A 19,017-nucleotide genomic window follows, 5' to 3' on the forward strand; every position below is an offset into this window, starting at 1 on the left:
TCTCTCTGCCGTGTCTCTCTCTCTGCCGTGTCTCTCTCTGCCGTGTCTCTCTCTGCCGTGTCTCTCTCTCTGCCGTGTCTCTCTCGTCACTGAGCTCCACTGTCAGGGGCCGACGCAGCACCTGCCTCTCCCAGAAGAGCACAGAGGTCCTGACGCTCTGCAAGTTCTGCCAGCCCCGATCTGCCGGTTTCTCTTTCTGACTCAGTTTCCCTGTCAGTGGAACAGGAGTGGCTTCCGGGGTGCAAGTGATAAATCTCTCCAGCGCTCCCTACCCCCCAATCACAAGCCCCAAGGGGGCTGAGCCTCCAGCCCGGGTCTGGTCGCCCAGCAGAGCCAAGGGGCGGAGTCACGCCGGCAAGGGGCCAGCCCCCCCGCCCCCCCCGCCGGAAGTCCGCCCTCGGTCTCTCTAGGAAGCAGCACCGCCTCGGTGGCCTTCACCCACGCTGCTCAAGTCATGGCCACCCTCCCCGCGCTGGCGAGCCCGCCCGCCGCCGCTTCCTTTGTTTCCCTCGCACTTCCCATTGGCAGAGAAGCCCACTCCACAGGGTGGGGCTGGAGCACACCTCAGCTGAACCCAGACTCCGGCGCCTGATCGCGGCTGCCAGTGATGCCAGGGATCCCAGGAGGCACTACGGCCTCCGCAGGGGTCGTCACTGGCCACACACAGCCTTATCGCTCCTCTGGCCGCGCAGCCAGCCCTGCGGGTGACTCCGAAGTCTGTTTTACATCCGGCAGGGCAGCTCGGGTGCCAGTCCCCACGTGGCTCCAGGATGCAGGAGTCCTAACAGGAAGAGACTCCTGGTTGCAGGATTTAGATGAAGTGGCTAAACCTTCGTCTAAAACCCCGAGCACTGGATAGGTGCAGAGCTGTTTGCGTCTGGAAGACTCCATGCCTGTCTCCTGACCGAGCACCTTCACTGCCCCACTGGCTGGTTGGGAGAACAAAGGAGAAGGATACCTGTGAAAAAAGCCACTGCCCAGGAGACTCAAACCACAGATGAAGGGGAGGGAAAGTCAGTTATGGTGCTAGCGCCTGGGAGGTGAAACAGTGCTGGGTCACCAACCCAGTACAGTCTTACCCGATTCCGCCCCTTGCTGAATAGGCCTATGTCCATGAGGTGTTCTGAAGCTGGGGAAGGGCCGGAAAGATAGCGCACTTGGCTAAGTGTTAAGACGCTGGAGGAAGCTTTGGTTCTGTATATCTCTCCTCTCTGTCCCTGTATTTCTTTTAATGAAAAAAACTGCCTGAGAGCAATGAAATTGCATGAGTGAAGCTAGTTCCACTATAAATAAATAAAGCCAGGCAGAGGTGCACCCAGTAGAGTCTCTGCTTTTGAAAAATATTTTTGAGAGAGAAGAGGGACAACCAGCACATCACTCTGACACATGTGACGCAGAGGATTAAACTCGGGATCTCATGCTTAAGAGTCCAACACTTTATCCATTGTACTACGTCCTCGGCCTTGAAAGCCTATGATTTGCCATGGGTGCAACCCAGGTTCAAAAGCCTTCAGCTTCCAAAACACTAGTATTATGATGTCTCTCTGCCTCTCCCTTACTTTCTGAAAAAGGTCATCCCACAGCAGTGAAGACCTGGCAACAAGAAAAAAATGTTGAATGGACTGGGAGCTAACTCAACATGCTACAGCACATGACTTGTATGCCTGAAGCTCCAGGTGCCATAGGTTCGATTCCCAGTGCCACTATAAACCAGAGCCAAACGGTTCTCCTTTGGTCTCTTAAAAAGGAGAAAAAAAGTATAAATGTAACCAAGGGGGGGGGGTATTTTGAGGAATAAAGAGAGATGTAGTCACATGCCTAGGAGATCTCTAGCCTGCAGACACTTTTTCATTCAGACACCTGCTGTTTACCTGGAATCACACTAGGCCCTCAGAGGACACAGCTGGCAGAGGAAGTGAGTTACCAGACAGATGAAAGAAGCAGTACAGTGACTCACCAGGGACCAGACCTAGTTTGAGGGCCAGCGAATTCTGAAAGTGATGAGAGCTGAGCCAAGGTGTAAAAGATAAGCAGGTGTGGTCTAAGAGGAAGGAAGGAGCAGCAGGGGAAGCCATGCTGGGAACGCCCCTGATCAGCTATCTTGGAAGTCAAGTCCTGTATGTGCCGGAAGGTGGTGCGCCCAGCTGAGTGCACATTACCATATGTGAGAACTCAAGGTTCAAGCCTCTGGTTCTCACCTGCTGGGAGGGGAGCTTCACGAGCAGTGGAGCAGTGCTGGAGGTATCTCTTTTTCTCCTCTCTCCCTAACTCTCTTGGTCTCTAACAGAAAAAGAAAGAGAAGAAATCCTGTGTGTCACACAGCAGAGAGAGACTCGGAAGTAGAGAGAAAGACAAAGGGAAGAGTGACACCAAAGCACTGACTCTTCCTCTTGCCACAGCACCTCTCTTGTGGTGCCCAGGCTGGAACCAGGGCCACACATGACAATGCAGGCACTCTACCTGGAGAGCTATCTCCCCAGCCTCAAAAGCATGTGATTTCAAATGTTGTCATATTTAACTTCACTTAAACCCAGTAGGGGCGAGTGGCTGCTAAACTTTCAGGCATATTTGCATCATCTCTGAAACTTTCAAAAAGGCTGGGGAAATAGCATAGTAGTTATGCAAAATAACATATCTGAGGCTCTGAAGTCCTAGGTTCAATTCCCCACACTGCCATAGGCCAGAGCTGAACAGTGCTTTGGGGGGAAAAAAATCAGGAAGTGACATACCCAGTCAAGCACACATATTACCTTGCACAAGGACCTGGGTTCGAGCCCCTGCTCCCCACCTGCAGTGGGGATGCTTCACAAGCTGTGAAACAGATGTGCAGGTGTCTATCTTTCTCTCTCCCTCTCTATCTTCCTGTCTTCTCTCAGTTTCTCTCTGTCCTGCCAAATAAAATGCGGGGGGGGGGGCGGGAGAAGGGAAAAAATAGCCACCAAGAGCAGTGGATTTGTAGTGCCGGCAGCAAGTCCCAGCTATAACCCTGGAGGCAAAAGAAAAAAAAAAAAGTAAAGAGAGAGACCTGGCTCACCTCTCTTGAAGCTTTCCCTCTGCAGGTGGCGACCAAGGACTTGAACATGGGTCTTCATGGTAATATGTCTGCTCTGCTGAGTGTACCACCTGGCCCCAGTGTCTCTCCCAAGTCTTCCTTGAGCACCCCCCCCTTTTTAAAGGAAGTATTTATTCGTTTACTTTGTAAGTATGGAAGCAAAGAGACCACAGCACCGAAGACTCCTTCAGTGTGGTGGGGGCCGGGCTCCCATCTGGATCACATATGTGGCAACGCAGCGCACTATCCAAGTGAGCTATTTCACCAGTCCTTTAGAATAAATCTCTTAAAAAAAAAAAGTGGTCTGGAAGGTTTCGCGGTGGTTAAGGAACTAGACTCTCAAGCATGAGGTCCTGAGTTCAATCTCTAGCAGCACGTGTACCAGAGTGATGTCTGGCTCTTTCTCTCTCTCCTTCTATCTTTCTCATTAATAAAATAAATAAAATCTTTAAAAAACAAAACAAAAGTTGAGCAGTAGCACAGTGGGTTAAGCACACGTGGCGCAAAGCGCAAAGACCAGCGTAAGGATCCTGGTTCGAGCCCTTAGCTCCCCACCTGCAGGGGAGTCGCTTCACAAATGGTGAAGCAGGTCTGTAGGGGTCCGTCTTTCTCTCCCCCTCCCTATCTTCCCCTCCTCTCTCCATTTCTCTCTGTCCTATTCAACAATAACTACATCAATAACCACAACAATGTTAAACAACAAGGACAACAAAAGGGAAAAAAAAACTGCTTGGGAGATAGCATACTGTTTCTGTTAACAGATTTTCATGCCTGAGGCTCTAAGGTTTCAGGTTCAATTCCCCAGCACCACAAAAAGCCAGAGCTGAGCAGTACTCTGGTCTTTCTCTCAGTATCTTTCATTAAAATAAAATAATTATAATTTTTTTTTAAAAAAAATGCAGCAGGTCTGCAGGTGTCTATCTTTCTCTCCCTCTCTCTGTCTTCCCCTCCTCTCTCCATTTCTCTCTGTCCTATTCAACAATAACTACATCAATAACCACAACAATGTTAAACAACAAGGACAACAAAAGGGAAAAAAAAAACTGCTTGGGAGATAGCATACTGTTTCTGTTAACAGATTTTCATGCCTGAGGCTCTAAGGTTTCAGGTTCAATTCCCCAGCACCACAAAAAGCCAGAGCTGAGCAGTACTCTGGTCTTTCTCTCAGTATCTTTCATTAAAATAAAATAATTATAAATTTTTTTTAAAAAAATGCAGCAGGTCTGCAGGTGTCTATCTTTCTCTCCCTCTCTCTGTCTTCCCCTCCTCTCTCCATTTCTCTCTGTCCTATTCAACAATAACTACATCAATAACCACAACAATGTTAAACAACAAGGACAACAAAAGGGAAAAAAAAAACTGCTTGGGAGATAGCATACTGTTTCTGTTAACAGATTTTCATGCCTGAGGCTCTAAGGTTTCAGGTTCAATTCCCCAGCACCACAATAAGCCAGAGCTGAGCAGTACTCTGGTCTTTCTCTCAGTATCTTTCATTAAAATAAAATACTTATAAATTTTTTTTAAAAAAATGCAGCAGATCTGCAGGTGTCTATCTTTCTTTCCCTCTCTCTGTCTTCCCCTCCTCTCTCCATTTCTCTCTGTCCTATCCTACAACGGCAACAATAACAACAACAATAATAACTACAACAACAATAAAAAAACAACAAGGGCAACAAAAGGGAAACAAATAAATATAAATTGTTTTAAATACTAAAAGAAAGATTAGACAACAATTTTTTCTGCTTTATATCTTAATTCTTTTTCAGCCACCAGGTTCCAGATGCGACCATGAAGCTAACTAGACCTCCCTGAGCAGACAACCCCACCTATGATGCGTGTAGCCCCGCCTTCTCAGAGCCCCGCCCCACTAGGGAAAGAGAGAGACAGGCTGGGAGTATAGATCGACTAGCCACAATGCCCATGTTCAGCAGGGAAGCAATTACAGAAGCCAGACCTTCCACCTTCTGCACCCCACAATGACCCTGGGTCCACGCTCCCAGAGGGACAAAGAACAGGAAAGCTGGGGCGGGGGGCAGGCGGTAGCGCAGAGGATTAAGCGCATATGACGCAAAGCACAAGGATCCTGGATTGAGCCCCGGGCTCTCAACCTGCAGGGGGGTCGCTTCACAGGCGGTGAAGCAGGTCTGCAGGTGTCTGTCTTTCTCTCCCCCTCTCTGGCTTCCCCTCCTCTCTCCATTTCTCTCTGTCCTATCAACAGCAATAACAACAATAAACAAGGGCAACCAAAGGGAAAAAATAGCCTCCAGGAGCAGTGGATTTGTATTACAGGCACTGAACCCCAGCAATAACTCTGGAGACAAAAAAAAAAAAAGTAAGTGCTAAAAAATAAAATAAAAAAATAAAGAATAGGAAAGCTTTCAAGGGATGGGATGGGATATGGATTTCTGGTGGTGGGAATTGTGCCTATCTTATCCTATGATCTTGTCAATATTTCCATTTTATAAATTAAAAAAAAAAGGAAGGAAAGAAGGAAGGAAGGAAGGAAGGAAGGAAGGAAAAGAAAAGTAAGCACACAATACACACAAGTCACTGTGAGACGCAAATACAACTTGGGCAGGTTCAGTCGCCTGTTCACAGAGCAACAGAAGCAACACCCAGCACTGCAGGAAGGTGGCAGGGAAGGAGACAGGCACAAGGAAAGAGACACCGGCAAGAAGCTGAGGTCTGATGAACAAGAAGGCGCCTGCACGCGTCAGAGGAGCACAGAAAGGAAGCGGCCCTCCTGGCGGACAGCAAAGCAAGGCCAAGTGATCGAATTCTGGACTCAAAACATTGGTCCTAAGTTCGATCCCTGGCATGGCATATGCCAGGGTGATGCTCTGGGCCCTCTTCGTCTCATGAAATAAGTTAACAAGTTAAAAACAAACAAGCAGTAGGACACCAAAGTAAAAACCCTGTGGTGAGGGGGAGGGTAGACATTTGGCTTCCCGGGGTGGGGGTGGGGGGCAGATGGGACACAGTCTTTTGGTGGTGGGAATGGTGTTTATGTACAGTCCTACTAAAGTGTAGTCATGTACACCACTAACTAATATGAGAGGGGGAAAAATTGATCATATGTCTCGAACTTTTTAAAACACAGACTGAGTCTTCTTAATACATAGGCTGAGTCTTTGATATGTTGACTGTCTCAAAAGTCTAGACCAGGTAGAACAGAAGCAACCGGTGGCACCGCTATATACAAGATGCTGGGTATTATACAGCAAACCCTAACAAAGGGACTTTTCAAAGTTAACCCAATTACCAAATAATGTGATGATAACAATAACTATCCATTGTCTTCTTGAACCCTAAGACAGCAGGAACCTCACATTTCCACTATAGAGCCTATATTTCCCCGTCCTGGAACCATAGGGTGGGGCCCACTTTCCTGCATGCTTCTCTCAAGTTATATCAAATAATATTGCATCCGCCGATGGCAGCCTAATCAACGCAACGAGTGCCATCCCAGCATGCTTCACTTCAGACTGTGTCCAGAGACTTCAGGTGTGGAACGACAACCCTTCAGCTTCATCACTCGGGTGAGACCTTTCCTTTCATAGTATTCTCTAATTCCATCCCAGGTGGTCCACTCCCCAATAAAGTCCCCAAACCTAGATATAGACCAGGTCCCCTGAGATAGAGCATATGTTCACACGTGCCCATAAACCAGGGAAAAATATATACCTGGAAGCAGAAGTACACAAGAGTCTGCAGAGAGTACCCCCAACACTTCATCTGCACTATTCCAGCCTTTAGGTCCATGATTGTTGAACAATTTGTTTGGCTTTGTATGTTAACTCTCTTTTCAGCCACCAGGTTCCGGATGCCAGCATGATGCCGACCAGACTTCCCTGGACAGAGGACCCCACCAATGTGTCCTGGAGCCCCGCATCCCCAGAGACCCACCCTACTAGAGAGAGAGAGAGGCAGACTGGGAGTATGGATCCTACAGTTTTGTTAATATTTTCTTTCTTAAAAAAAAAAAAAAGCATGAACAAACAGTTCAAGAGCTGAGAAACCAGGGTGCATGGGGGGGTATGCAGGGGTGGGGAGCAGAGCACTGGGTCAGCCCTGCCACCGAGGACATTCAGGAAATGGTGAGTCCTCCAGAAAGGGACAAGAGGGTTAGCCTTCTGGTTTTTTGGTTTGTTTGCTCGTTTTTGTTTTTCAGAGAGAGGGACAGAGAAAGAGAGAGACCACAGCATCAAAGCTTTCTTCAGTGTGGTAGATGCCAGGCTCGAACCTGGGCAGCCCAGTATCCAAGTGTACTATTCAGCCGGCCCTGGAAGAGGTGGTTTTTAAATCAGGTCAGAGGCCCAAGAGGTGGCAAAGTAAACAAAGCATTGGATTCACATGCGTGAGGTCTTGAGTTCAACCCCTGGTATCACATGTGTCAGATGCTCTGGTCTCTCCCCCTCCCTCTTTCTTTTCTTTTCTTTTTTTTTATTGTTGTAGTTATTATTGTTGTTATTGATGTCGTCGTTGTTGGATAGGACAGAGAGAAATGGAGAGAGGAGGGGAAGACAGAGAGGGGGAGAGAAAGACAGACACCTGCAGACCTGCTTCACCGCCTGTGAAGCGACTCCCCTGCAGGTGGGGAGCCGGGGGCTCAAACCGAGATCCTTGTGCCGGTCCTTGCGCTTTGCGCCACGTGCACTTAACCGGCTGCTCTACCACATGGCTCCCCCCTCCCTCTTTCTAAAAAATAAAATTAATATTTAAAAAAAAATAGGGGGGCAGCAGCAGTAGCACAGTGGGTTAAGCGGACATGGTGTGAAGCATAAGGACCAGGGCAAGGATCCTGGTTCAAGCCCCCAGCTCCCCACCTGCATGTATCTCTCTTTCTCTCTTCGGGTGTCTTCACGGGCAGTGAAGCAGGTCTGCAGGTGTCTCTCTTTCTCTCCCCACTCTGTCTTCCCCATCTCTCTTTATTTTTCTCTGTCTTATCCAACAATAGCAATGGCAAAATAATAACAACAACAAGGGCAACAAAGTGGGAAAAATGGCTTTCAGGAGTAGTGGATTCGTAGAGCAGGTACCGAGCCCCAGCAATAACCCTAGAGGCAGGAAAAAACAAAAACAAAAAAATATTGGGGGGGGCGTTGGGCAGTAGTGTACCTGGTTAATATCATGTCACGGAGTGGGTCACAGACATGGGAGACACTAGGTCCAGGAGAGACAGGAATAAGGGAGACCTAAGCTCTGATCTTTCTTTTTAAAATATTTTATTTATTAACATGAGAGAGGGAGGTAAAACCAGAGCATCTCTCTGGCACACGCAGTGCTGGGGACAGAACTCAGGACCTCATGCTTGTAAGTCCAAAGCTCTAGCACTGCACTGCCTCCCGGGCTGTTCAAGAATGGACCCCATCCTCCCGGCCTCACTAACAGGTGAGTCTCCAGCCTCTATCCCCCCCCCCCCCTGCTCCTCTGCAAAATGGAATAGCAGATACCATGTACTGAATCTGCACTCAGCACCAATCTAGAATGTTCTTTCAATGGATGGCCTCATGAAGTCCTGACCAGGCAGCTGTGCTTTTCTTTCTTTTGGTGTCACCAAGGTTCCACTGCTCCAGGCTACCATTTTCAGATAGAAAGTGAAGGCTGGGGGCCATGTGGTGGCACACTTGGTTGAGTGCATGTGTTACAATGCACAAGGACCCGCAGGGGGGAAGTTTCACAACCAGTGAAGCAGTGCTGCAAGTATCTCTCTGTCTTCCCCTTCCTCTCAAATTCTGGCTATGTATCCAATAAATAAATAAAGATAATATTTTTTTAAAAAAAGAGAGAGAAAGCAGGAGAGATAGCATAATGATTATGCATAGAGATTCTCATGCCTGAGGCTCCAAAGTCCGAGGTTCTATCCCTTGCACCACCATAAACCAGAGCTGAGCAGTGCTCTCGGGGGGGGGGGGGGGGACCACAGCTATGTAGGAGGTGAGGAGACAGGACAGGTTGCAGCCTGGCTCAAGCACATGGCAAAGCAGGTGAGATACCTTGCTGGCCCCAGGCTAAAGCTGTTATTATCCTCATTTTAGGGATGGCAGAACTGAGCCACGGAGATATTAAGACACTGCGCAAAGTCACGCCACAATCAAATGGAGAAACTGAGGTTCGAACCCCCAGCCCAATCCAGAATATGCACTATACAACAACTGCATACAAGACACATCAGAGAGGGCACAAGCATCACCCCACAGGGATCACCCCCGAGGGAGATAATGAGACGAAACTCATACCCAGAAAACGGCCAAGACCATCACTCCATGAAATAATCCAGCACCCTAGCCCCCAGAACTAGGGGTTGTTACTTTACTTAACACGGCAAATAAGATTTTGCAGCTGTGATCAGATTAAAGCTCTTGAGCTGGGAAGGAGCCAGGCAAGTTAGAGAAGGAATTGGGGTGATGGCCACAGAGAGTTCAGCAGAGGCTGTGCTGTTGACTTTGAAGCCGGAGGGGGGATGCCACAAGCCAAGGAGCGCAGTAGCCTACAGTGGAGCGCAGCAGCGGAGACTAGGAAGTGGCACAGGGCCCTGCAGCGCCTGGAAGGAACAGCTCAGCTGACACCTGACTGTCCCTCAGTCCTGTGAGGCTCATTCTGAACAGCACTGAGGGAGAAGGTCATAGTGTTGTGGGCCACTCTGTGGGTCACCTGTCGCCAAAGCCTACAGAAAGAACATGCCGGGTCCCTGAACGCCTGACGCCCCCCCTCCCCCCCCCCCGCCAGACAGTCCTGGCTCAGACATCTACTACTGCAGGAGCTGTCAGCGAAATACCCCTTCCATTAAGTGATGGTCCTTTAAAGTTGCAATATGGTCCTCTCTGAACCTCTGTCTCTTCCTCTGTTAAAAACTAAACTCAGGCTCATGCAACCCAACTCTGAGCCTCTTGAAGGCACAGCAGGAAGGTAACATAGTATTTGAAGTTTTCCCCACTATGGAGCCTGAAAAGAACTAATTTTAACTCCATTGCTCAGATGACCAAACTAAAAGCATATATATACATATATATGGGGGGGTACTAACTATAGCTCCTCAGCTCCTGAGTAAGAAGAGCCAGGACTTGCCACCTTCTCAGAGAAGCCTTCCAGGATAGCCCAAGCCCATTCAATTATTCATGCATGCACGCATTCATTCATTCACCAGTTACTATGACTTCCCTCTACCCAGTATGGTGCTACGCAAGGCTGGAGAATAGGTTTGCCTTTGCATTCAGGACCCCAGTGTCTAAGTGTCTAGCAGACAAGATGACAAGAGACTGAAAAAAAAAAAAAAAAAGGGAGTCGGGCGGTAGTGTAGCAGGTTAAGCACACGTGGCACAAAGCGCAAGGATTCAGGTTCTAGCCCCCTGGCTCCCCACCTGCAGGGGAGTCACTTGGTAAGCAGTGAAACAGGTCTGCAGGTCTATCTTTCCCTCCCCTTCTCTGTCTTCCCTTCCTCTCTCCATTTCTCTCATTTCTCTCTGTCCTATCTAACAATGATGACATCAACAACAACAATAATAACTACAAAAACAATGAAAAACAACAAGAGCAACAAAAGGGGGGAAAAAAGGACAGGTAAACAAAGCATCTTAAATAGCCTGATCCATGCTGAGATAAAGGGGAGAAGCCCCAAACCTGGGGGACTGACTGAGCCAGCTATCACGGAAGGCTTCCAGGAGTAGGATTGAGTTTGGGGGCAAACAAGGCTCAACTTAGAGTGGATAGAGGTTCAAGTGGAGGGACAGCTGAGTAAAGGCCCGGAGGTGCACTGCTATAGCTTTCTAAAGCTGGGGACAAACGGGGTCAGCAGGCCCAAAAATTCCTCTGTATGAGCAGGCCTCACAGGCCGAACTGCTCACAGCCTTGGTTAGGTTACTGCTGGGCTCACAGGAGACTCAGTAGGAAGACATGGGGGACGGGTTTCCAGGGGAGAAGGGCTGATAGTCAGGGAGACACAGGGCAGTTCGGGGTGGGGGTGCGGGAAGGCAGGGTCCCTGCTGGAGCCTCCTTTCCACGCTTGGCTGAATAACTTGGGGGCCCCATCGGAGAAAGTGGACAAAATGGTCTCTGAAAGCCACCTCCCCAGCCCCAGTGGGGGGGAAACAACAGGACACAAAATTAAAAATGCGTCTTTATTTTGTAAAAAGCCACAGGGTCCCCACCCTCCCACACACACACACACACACTCCTGGGGCAGCAGGGCAGGCAGGCCGGCTTCTCAGGGGTCGGGGACATTGGGGCAGATGCGCTTGAGTGGGGGGGCGCCCTCCGAGTCCTCTGTGTCACCCTGTGCTGCCTCAGGGACAGGTGGCACTGGCTCAAAGACGGGGTAAGCTTCCGGGGCCTGGAGAGGAAGGGCGGACAGGCATGAGCTCCACACAAATGGCTTCCTCCAGAGCCTCCAGCCCACTCCCCTCCCGGACCAGGAGTCTAGCCCAAAGCCAGGGACCTGGGGCGCAGATGGTGGGTACAGCTGTGAGGGGGACACACTGCTGTTTGCTATTTCTGGAAAAATGCATTGAGGCAGGCCTTGAGGGAAAAAGTCACTGTCTGCAGCCCAGGAGGTGGCACAGTGGGTAAAGCGCTGTTAGACTCTCAAACATGAGGTCCTGAGTTTGATCCCTGGCATTGTCTGTGCCAGAGTGACCCTCTGTTCTCTCTTTCTCTAATAAATACATTAAAAAGACAAAAAAAAAAAAAAAAAAACACCTCAGGCTACATCTATATTTAAATAATTACTTTTTTTTTTAAATATCAGACGTATAAAGGAAAGAGAAGGGACTTTCTTAAACTAATTTTACTGTTTGGGATTTAAAAAAAAAAAAGTCATACTTAGGGAAAGCACCATGGTCATTGCAGGCTTTCAGTGGTCTTCAATCAACCCGTCTTGTGTTTTCCAGACCTCAGAACCTAGCTTCTTAGTCATTAACTGTGGCCTAAGGAATACAGCCCCCCCCCAGTGTTTGGCTGCCCCCAAGTCCCCCACAATCTCAAAGACGCAGGAGGCCAGCAGTCTGGTTGCTCTCACCTCTGCTGCCAGCAACTCAGGAACTGGCTCCTCCTTGGTCAGCATCGGGGGCTCGTCCGTGCCACCCGTGGTTACGCTCCCAGGATCTGGAACATCAAGGAAATACGCCCTGAGTTGCTGGGAAACTCACCAACTGAGCCCCCCCACCCCACCCCCCGCCAAAAAAAAATAACTGGGGCCACTGAAGAGGGGCAGGAAGCAGGGCAATGGTTAAGCCAGAGGATTGCGAGAGGACCTAGAGGTAGAATCTCAACCTGTGAGGAGGGTTTGATTGGCCAGACCAGAGGGAGGCAGAGCACGGTCTGAGCAGAAGCAAACTGTCAAGATTCCGGTGGTGCAGCATGGGAGGTGATACAGTGGCTAAAGCACTGGATTAAAGGCCTGCCGAATAGCTCATCGGGATGGTGCGCTGCTTTGCCAAGTGCACAGCCCAGGTTCAAGACTGGCCCCCACCACTTGGAAGGAAGCTTCAGTGCTGTGGTGTCTATCTTAAAAAAATAAATAAATAAAATTCTAGACTCATAGGCATGAGGTTCCAAGTTCAATCCCAGGCACTGCATGTGCCAGAGTGAGGTTTTGGCTCTCTATCCCTTTACCCCGCCCTAAATACATAAATAAATATAAAAGAATTTTATAACCCAGCAGAACACACACATTACTATGCATGATATTGGTCTGAGGCCTGGGCCACCACAAGGAAGTATCTGTAGGAGTTAGCTTCAAGAGCAGTGCTCCAGTGTCTGTGTGTGTGTGTGTGTGTGTGTGTGTCTCTCTCTCTCTCCTCTGTCTCTTACCCTCTATTTTAGAGGGAAGAAAAAAAAAAAAAAGACCAGTGAGAGCAGTGGAGTCCTGCTGGCACCGAGCCCCAGGTATAACCCTTACGTCAAATAATAAATAAATACTAGTGGTCTGGGAGGTGGCACAGTGGTAAAGCTTTGGACTCTCAAGCATGAGGTCCTGAGTTCGATCCCCAGCAGCACCTGTGCCAAAGTGATGTCTGGTTCTTTCTCTCTCTTCCTATCTTTCTCATAAATAAATAAAATATTTAAATTAAATAAATACTAGAATGGGATAGGGAGACAATATGATGGTTCTGCAAAAAGACTTCCATGCTTGAGGCTCTGAATTCCCAGGTTCAATTCCAGCACCACCATAAGCCAGAGCAGAGTAGTATTCTAGCTGAATAAACAAATCATTAAAAGAAAAGAAAATAAATGAATAAATCTGGGTTTGGACTGCTTATGTTCAAATCCCAAGCCTGGGCAAGTGACTTAATTTCTCTGGGTCTCAGTTTCCCCATCTGGAGAATGAGGATAACAAAGTGGGAAAGTAATGAAATAAAGTTAAAATAAAGAACTAGGGCTGGGAGAAAACATAGTGGTTCTGCAAAATATTTTCATGCCTGAGGCTCTGAGGTCCCAGGTTCAATCCCCAGCACCACCATAAGCCAGAGTTGAGCAGTACTCTGGTAAAAAATAGGGAAAGAGAGAGGCAGACTGGGAGTATGGACCAACCAGTCAATGCCCATGTTCAGCAGGGAAGCAATTACAGAAGCCAGACCTCCCACCTTCTGCAACCCACAATGACCCTGGGTCCATGCTCCCAGAGGGATAGAGAATGGGAAAGCTATTGGGGAGGGGATGGGATATGGAGATTGGGTGGTGGGAATTGCGTGGAGTTGTACCCCCCCATCCTATGATTTTGTTAATGTCTCCTTTCTTAAATAAATAAATTTTAAAAAATAAGTAAATAAATGAATAATGTTTAAAAAGAAATAGCTGAATGAGGATAACAAGACAGGAGTTCCATGGCCCAGGAGGTGACACCAGAGGATAAAGCATTGGACTCTCAAGCAGGAGGTCCCGAGTTTGATGCCTGGCAGCACATGTACCAAAGGGTTCTTTCTCTCTCTCTCCCTTCCTATCTTCTCATTAATAAATAAATAAAGTATTTAAAAGAGAGAGAGAATGTATTGCACCAAAGTAAAAGACTCTGGGGTACGTGGGGAGACTACAAATCCAAGAAGGATAACAGAGGACCTAGTGGGGGTTGTATTGTTATATGGGAAACTGGGAAATGTTATGCATGTACAAACTATTGTATTTACTGTCGAATGGAAAACATTAATTCCCCAATAAAGAAATTTTAAAAAGAGAGAGAGAGAGAGAGAGAAGAAAGAAGTTACTCCTGGAGTCGGGTGTGGCGCAGCAGGTTAAGTGCACGTGGCACAAAGCGCAAGGACTGGCGTAAGGATCCCAGTTCCAGCCCCGGTTCCCCACCTGCAGGGGAGTCGCTTCACAGGTGGTGAAGCAGGTCTGCAGGTGTCTCTCTTTCCCCCTCTTTGTCTTCCCATCCTCTCTCCATTTCTCTCTGTCCTATCCAACAAAGACGACATCAAGAACCACAACAATGTTAAACAACAAGGGCAACAAAAGGGAAAATAAATAACTAAATAAATAAATAAATAAAAAGAAGTTATTCCATGAAACTTAGGTGAGGACAAAATGAGGCCACATTGGTAGAGCCCTGAGCAGTGTCTGGCACATAGTAGATGCTCGGTAAACTCCAGCAATGACCTTTCTATTAGCCAAGGTATATGAGAACATGGCAGCATTTAGACAAGAGTCCACAGGCCCAAGCCCAAGTGTTCCTGGGAGGGGACAGTGAGGGTGGTAGGGGAGAAAGTTCACAAAAGAGTAAGCCAGGCTGAGGAGTCAAAGGTCACAGGTATTAGAATAGGAGACTAAACTGACTCAGAAAAAGTGGCCTGGCAGCTGTGTGGGGGGTGGCTGGGGCCAGGCAGGTGGGGGGGGGGGGGACACAACTGAGAGATGACCCTGACCAGATCAGGGACTCAGGGACCAACTCTCTAGAAGAAAGGGGGGAGGGGCGGGCTGGCAGGCTGTGCACTCAGTAGAGCGCACAGTGATCAAGGTTTGAGCCCCCACAGGGGTGAAAAGTGTCCAAAGCGGGGGAGCAGTGCTGTGGTGTCTCTCCTGTCTCTCACCCTCTACGTAGAAGAGAGAAAAATAGTGGAGCCAAGTTGTGCAGACACTGAACCCCAGTTGTAAGTCGGGGGCAGGGGAAGATAAACAAGGAGGAAAACCTTAGGGGCTGGGCAGTGGTTCACCCAGTTGAGTACACACATTACTGTACAGAAGGACCCAGGTTCAAGTCCCAGGTCCCCACCTGCAGGGGGGAAACTTCAAACTGAAACAATGCCATGGGAGGGTGGGTGTGTGTGTGTGTGTCTCTCTCTCCCTCCCCTTTCAATTTCTCTTTGTCCTATCAAATTAAAGAAGCAGGAGAAGATGATGAAAAGGAAAGAGGAAGAGGAGGAGGAAGTAGAGGAAGAAAGAGGAGGAGATCTTATGCCCTAGATGCTGGTTCATGGACTACAGGAGTTTGGCTGCCTTAAGTGAACCTTCTGAGGACCACAGAGAGGACTGAGAAAGAAAACAGGTCATGTGCTCAGGAGGGAACAGGGCTCCTAAGGTAAGAGCGCAAGCAGCTTGGGCTCTCTTGGCTATCAGCTCACTTGTCACTCATCACTAGGGATCAGCACTATCACTCATGGCTCAACAAGCATCACTGAGCACCTACTATGTGCACCCCCATGTTCTGAGGACAGCCTGTGAACTGGATCAACAGAGGCCCAACATCAGGGAAGTTGAAGGGAGTGTGTACTGTGTGTGGGGGGTGGGGTGGGGGGAGGGAGTGTATCTCAAGTAGTTTAAGATGAACTGTCCATGAAAAAAATCTCAGCCAGAGGCCTGGGAGGTGGCACAGTGCACTGGATTCTCAGGCATGAAGTTCTGCGTTTGATTTTCCCGCATGGTCTGTGCCAGAGCGATGCACTGGTTCTTTCTCACTAACATATTGGTAAATCTTCAAAAATTAAATAGAGAAAGACCATCCCAGACAAAGGAAAAAGCTAGAGGGAAGAAACAATCGCTAGAGTCAGGGTAGAGACTGCAAAAGCGGAGAAGGCTTCCCTGGGGAGGCAGAGAAGGGGGGAGGGGAGCACAGGGAAGAAGCAAACTCAGTTCGGACCTTCAACTTTTGGGGAGAGGGACAAGATTTAGGAGAGGGCCTCCTGGGAGGCATGGGGTCCTACCTCTCTCCTGGCCCAGCTGCGGTGGCTGAGCATCCTCGGGTGCCCCTTCGGGCGGTGCTGCTGGCGACACGGGGCGGCTGGGTTGGGGGGTGCCCCCGGGGCTGGGCTCTGTGCCCTTTTGCAGGGAGCCCTCCGAGTGGAAGCTCTGGTTACTGTTTTCATCTGTGGGAGCAAAGGCCAGAGATTTGGGCTTGTGGCCCCACCCCCTTGGTTGACCCCCGCTGAGCCCCCCCCCACCCCACCCTCCAGGCCTCCTACTTACCCTGCAAATCCAGCAGGATGAGGGGGCCGCCCCCTCGGGGACTGGCGCCCCTGCCCCTCCGCTCGCGGCCTCGGGGTCTCTCTGTCCCGCCTGCCCTCCGGCGCTCCTGGAGAGGCAGAGGGCCAAGTGAGGGCTCAGACAAGCGCCTGTAAAGCCCTCGCTGCACAAATAAGGAAACTGAGGCACAGGACAGCTAAAGGCCTTGACTGCTGGTTCGGGACAGGCAGGAAAAGACTCAAGAGGCGGAGTCGCTGTTAATTGCTAACATCTGTCCGCAGCTGGAGGCGGGAGGCCAGAGTAGGGAGGGGCTGGCCCGGGGTCGCACAGAGGCCAGGGCCTGGTGTGGGAGGACAGTGGGGGGTGGGGGGGCCTGCTCACCTCCTCCTGGGGGTCCACCACGGGCACCCACTTGAAGATACGAAGGGACGTGTCGCCCACTGTCACCCAGCGCTTCTCCCTGTGGGGTGGGGGTAAGGGGTTGGGTCAGCGAGGCTTGAGGAGAGAACCCCCCCAAGAACTAGATGCATCTGGGAGTATCTGCAGAGGTTTGGGGGTACAGGAGGGACGGGAGGGGCCGATTGGCTAAAGGAGCAGAATCAGAGGGAGAAAGGGAGGCCTGTGGACTCGGGGAGGGGGGTGGTGGTGATGGTACCTCGGCAAGGGTACGGATGGGGCACTGCTCTGCAGACCGCCCCGGGGGCGGGTCCGAGGGGGCTGCCGCGAGGGGCCCAGGGAAGAGGCTCCCGGGGCAAACTTGCAGGGGGAGTGTCCGCGCTCCAGGGGGCGGGGCGCGCACGGGCCGAGCAGGGGCGGCGCGGCCGGGGAGCGCGCTTTGTACACCCGGGGAGCGGGGAGCCGGGCGCCGCGGGCTCGGCCACGGAGCCTGGGGGCCGCTGGCGGCGGGGGGGGGTCGGGAGGGGGTCGAGCGTCCACGCCGGGTCCCGTCCCCGCCCGGGGGCAGCGCTCACCATCTCCGGACCTTCTCGATCGTCGCCATCACCTTCTTGATGTCATCCTTGGCCCGGCTCCGCGTCTCAGCCCGCACGGTCCGGCCCGCCATGCTGGCGGGGCCGAGGCCGAGGCCGAGCCCCCGGCTGGGCCGCCTCCCGTCCGGCGGGCTCAGGCTGGGCGCCAGGCCGGGGCTCCGCTCCCGCCGCCCGCCGTCCCTCCGGGAGTTGGCCGCGCCCTCCCTCGCTCCCCAACGCGTCCGCGAGTCCCCGCCCCGCTTCCTGCCGCCGCGCCCCGCCCCGGCCTGTCCCGGGAGCGGCCCGGAGGCGCGGGCGGCCGAGCCCAGGCCTGGCAGCCGGCCCGCCCCGCCCCACCGGGCCCGCCCCCTCGGGGCGCCCGGACGCGCAGCGCCCCCTGCCGGCCGCCGGCGGCGAGAGGTGGGGACAGCGGGGCGGCCGGCAGCGCGGGGCCAGGCGTTCAGACCACGTGGGCGCGGGGGCGAGAGGCTGCGAGCCCGGCGCGTGGGCGTCCCCGCCGTGGGGCTGTCTGTCAGCCCCTCGCCCCGCCGTCAGTTATTCCTCCCTCGGGCCGCTCATTCCCTGAGCTGGTGGCTGAGTGCCGCCTGCGCGCCGGCTCTGCGAATACTAGAAGGTCTCCGCCGCCGAGGGCCACCAGCGCCAAGGACCAAGTGCGGGCGGAGAAGCAGAGGCTCTCAGGCTGGGGGCTGTGACTTGGTCAATACGCTTGGGAAACTTGGCTGTTTTCTAATTCAGCTAAGTATACACCATCGCTATGACCTGGCGACTCTACTAGGGAATTAAAAAATGTATTTATTCATACTCTTTCCCCGCCCCTTTTTTGTTGCCCTTGTTGTTTTATCGTTGTTGTTGTTGTTGATGTCGTCGTTTTTAGATAGGACAGGAGAAATAAATGGAGAGCGGAGGGGAAGACAGACACCTGCAGACCTGCTTCACCTTCTTGTGAAGCGACTCCCCTGCAGGTGGGGAGCCTGGTGCTCGAACCAGAGTCCTTATGCCGGCCAGTCCTTGCGCTCTGTGCCCCGTGCGCTTAACCCGCTGCGCTACCGCCTGGCCCCCAAAAATGTATTTATTCATTAATGAGGGAGTAGAGGGGAGAGAGAGAACCAGAGCATCACTTTCCCACATGTGATGCTAAGGCTCAAACTCACGACCTCATGATTAAGGCTCCAGCTTTGTCCACTACACCGCTATCCTAAGTTTTTTTTTTTCTTTCCTTTTAGTTTTTTTATTATCTTTATTTGCTGGATAGAGACAGTCAGAAATTGAGAGTGGAGGGGAAGATAGAGAAGGAGAGAGAGAGACACCTACAACACTGCTTCACCTTTTGCAAAGCTTTCCCCCTGCAGGTGGGGACTGGGGCCGAACCTGGATCCTTGTGCACTGTAACATGTGCACTCAGCTGGGTGCATCACCATCCAGCCCCTTTCTTTCCTTTTTAATGTTATTTATTTTATTTTAATGAGAGAGATACAAAGAGGAAGATATATAGAGACCAGAATATTGCTCAACTCTGACATATGGTGGTGCTGGGGACTGATAATTTAAAAATGTTTTATTTAAAATGTTTTACTGGGGATTAACAGT

At 50.8% G+C, this 19,017-nt stretch overlaps 1 protein-coding gene across 2 annotated transcripts in view; it reads right to left on the minus strand.

Annotated features, from left to right (window-relative positions):
• Positions 1 to 17,841, minus strand: part of BCL7C (BAF chromatin remodeling complex subunit BCL7C) — a 36,048-nt gene extending 18,207 nt beyond the window's left edge. Inside the window, exons 1-6 of one of the 2 annotated variants that reach the window (XM_007530026.3) lie at positions 17,413 to 17,841; positions 16,823 to 16,901; positions 16,445 to 16,550; positions 16,183 to 16,344; positions 12,066 to 12,151; positions 11,156 to 11,381 (exon numbers count right to left, since the gene is read on the minus strand). In XM_007530026.3, coding sequence (XP_007530088.1) covers positions 11,256 to 11,381; positions 12,066 to 12,151; positions 16,183 to 16,344; positions 16,445 to 16,550; positions 16,823 to 16,901; positions 17,413 to 17,504 — 651 coding nt within the window. In that variant the 5' untranslated portion in view covers positions 17,505 to 17,841 and the 3' untranslated portion in view covers positions 11,156 to 11,255. Of the gene's footprint in view, positions 1 to 11,155; positions 11,382 to 12,065; positions 12,152 to 16,182; positions 16,345 to 16,444; positions 16,551 to 16,822; positions 16,902 to 17,412 lie in introns of those variants that run through there. The other variant, XM_060173090.1, reaches the window with a different exon arrangement.
• Positions 17,842 to 19,017: the final 1,176 nt, after the last annotated feature.

Source organism: Erinaceus europaeus, chromosome 15, assembly GCF_950295315.1.
Source record: "Erinaceus europaeus chromosome 15, mEriEur2.1, whole genome shotgun sequence".
In the NCBI taxonomy this organism is placed as follows: Eukaryota; Metazoa; Chordata; class Mammalia; order Eulipotyphla; family Erinaceidae; genus Erinaceus; species Erinaceus europaeus.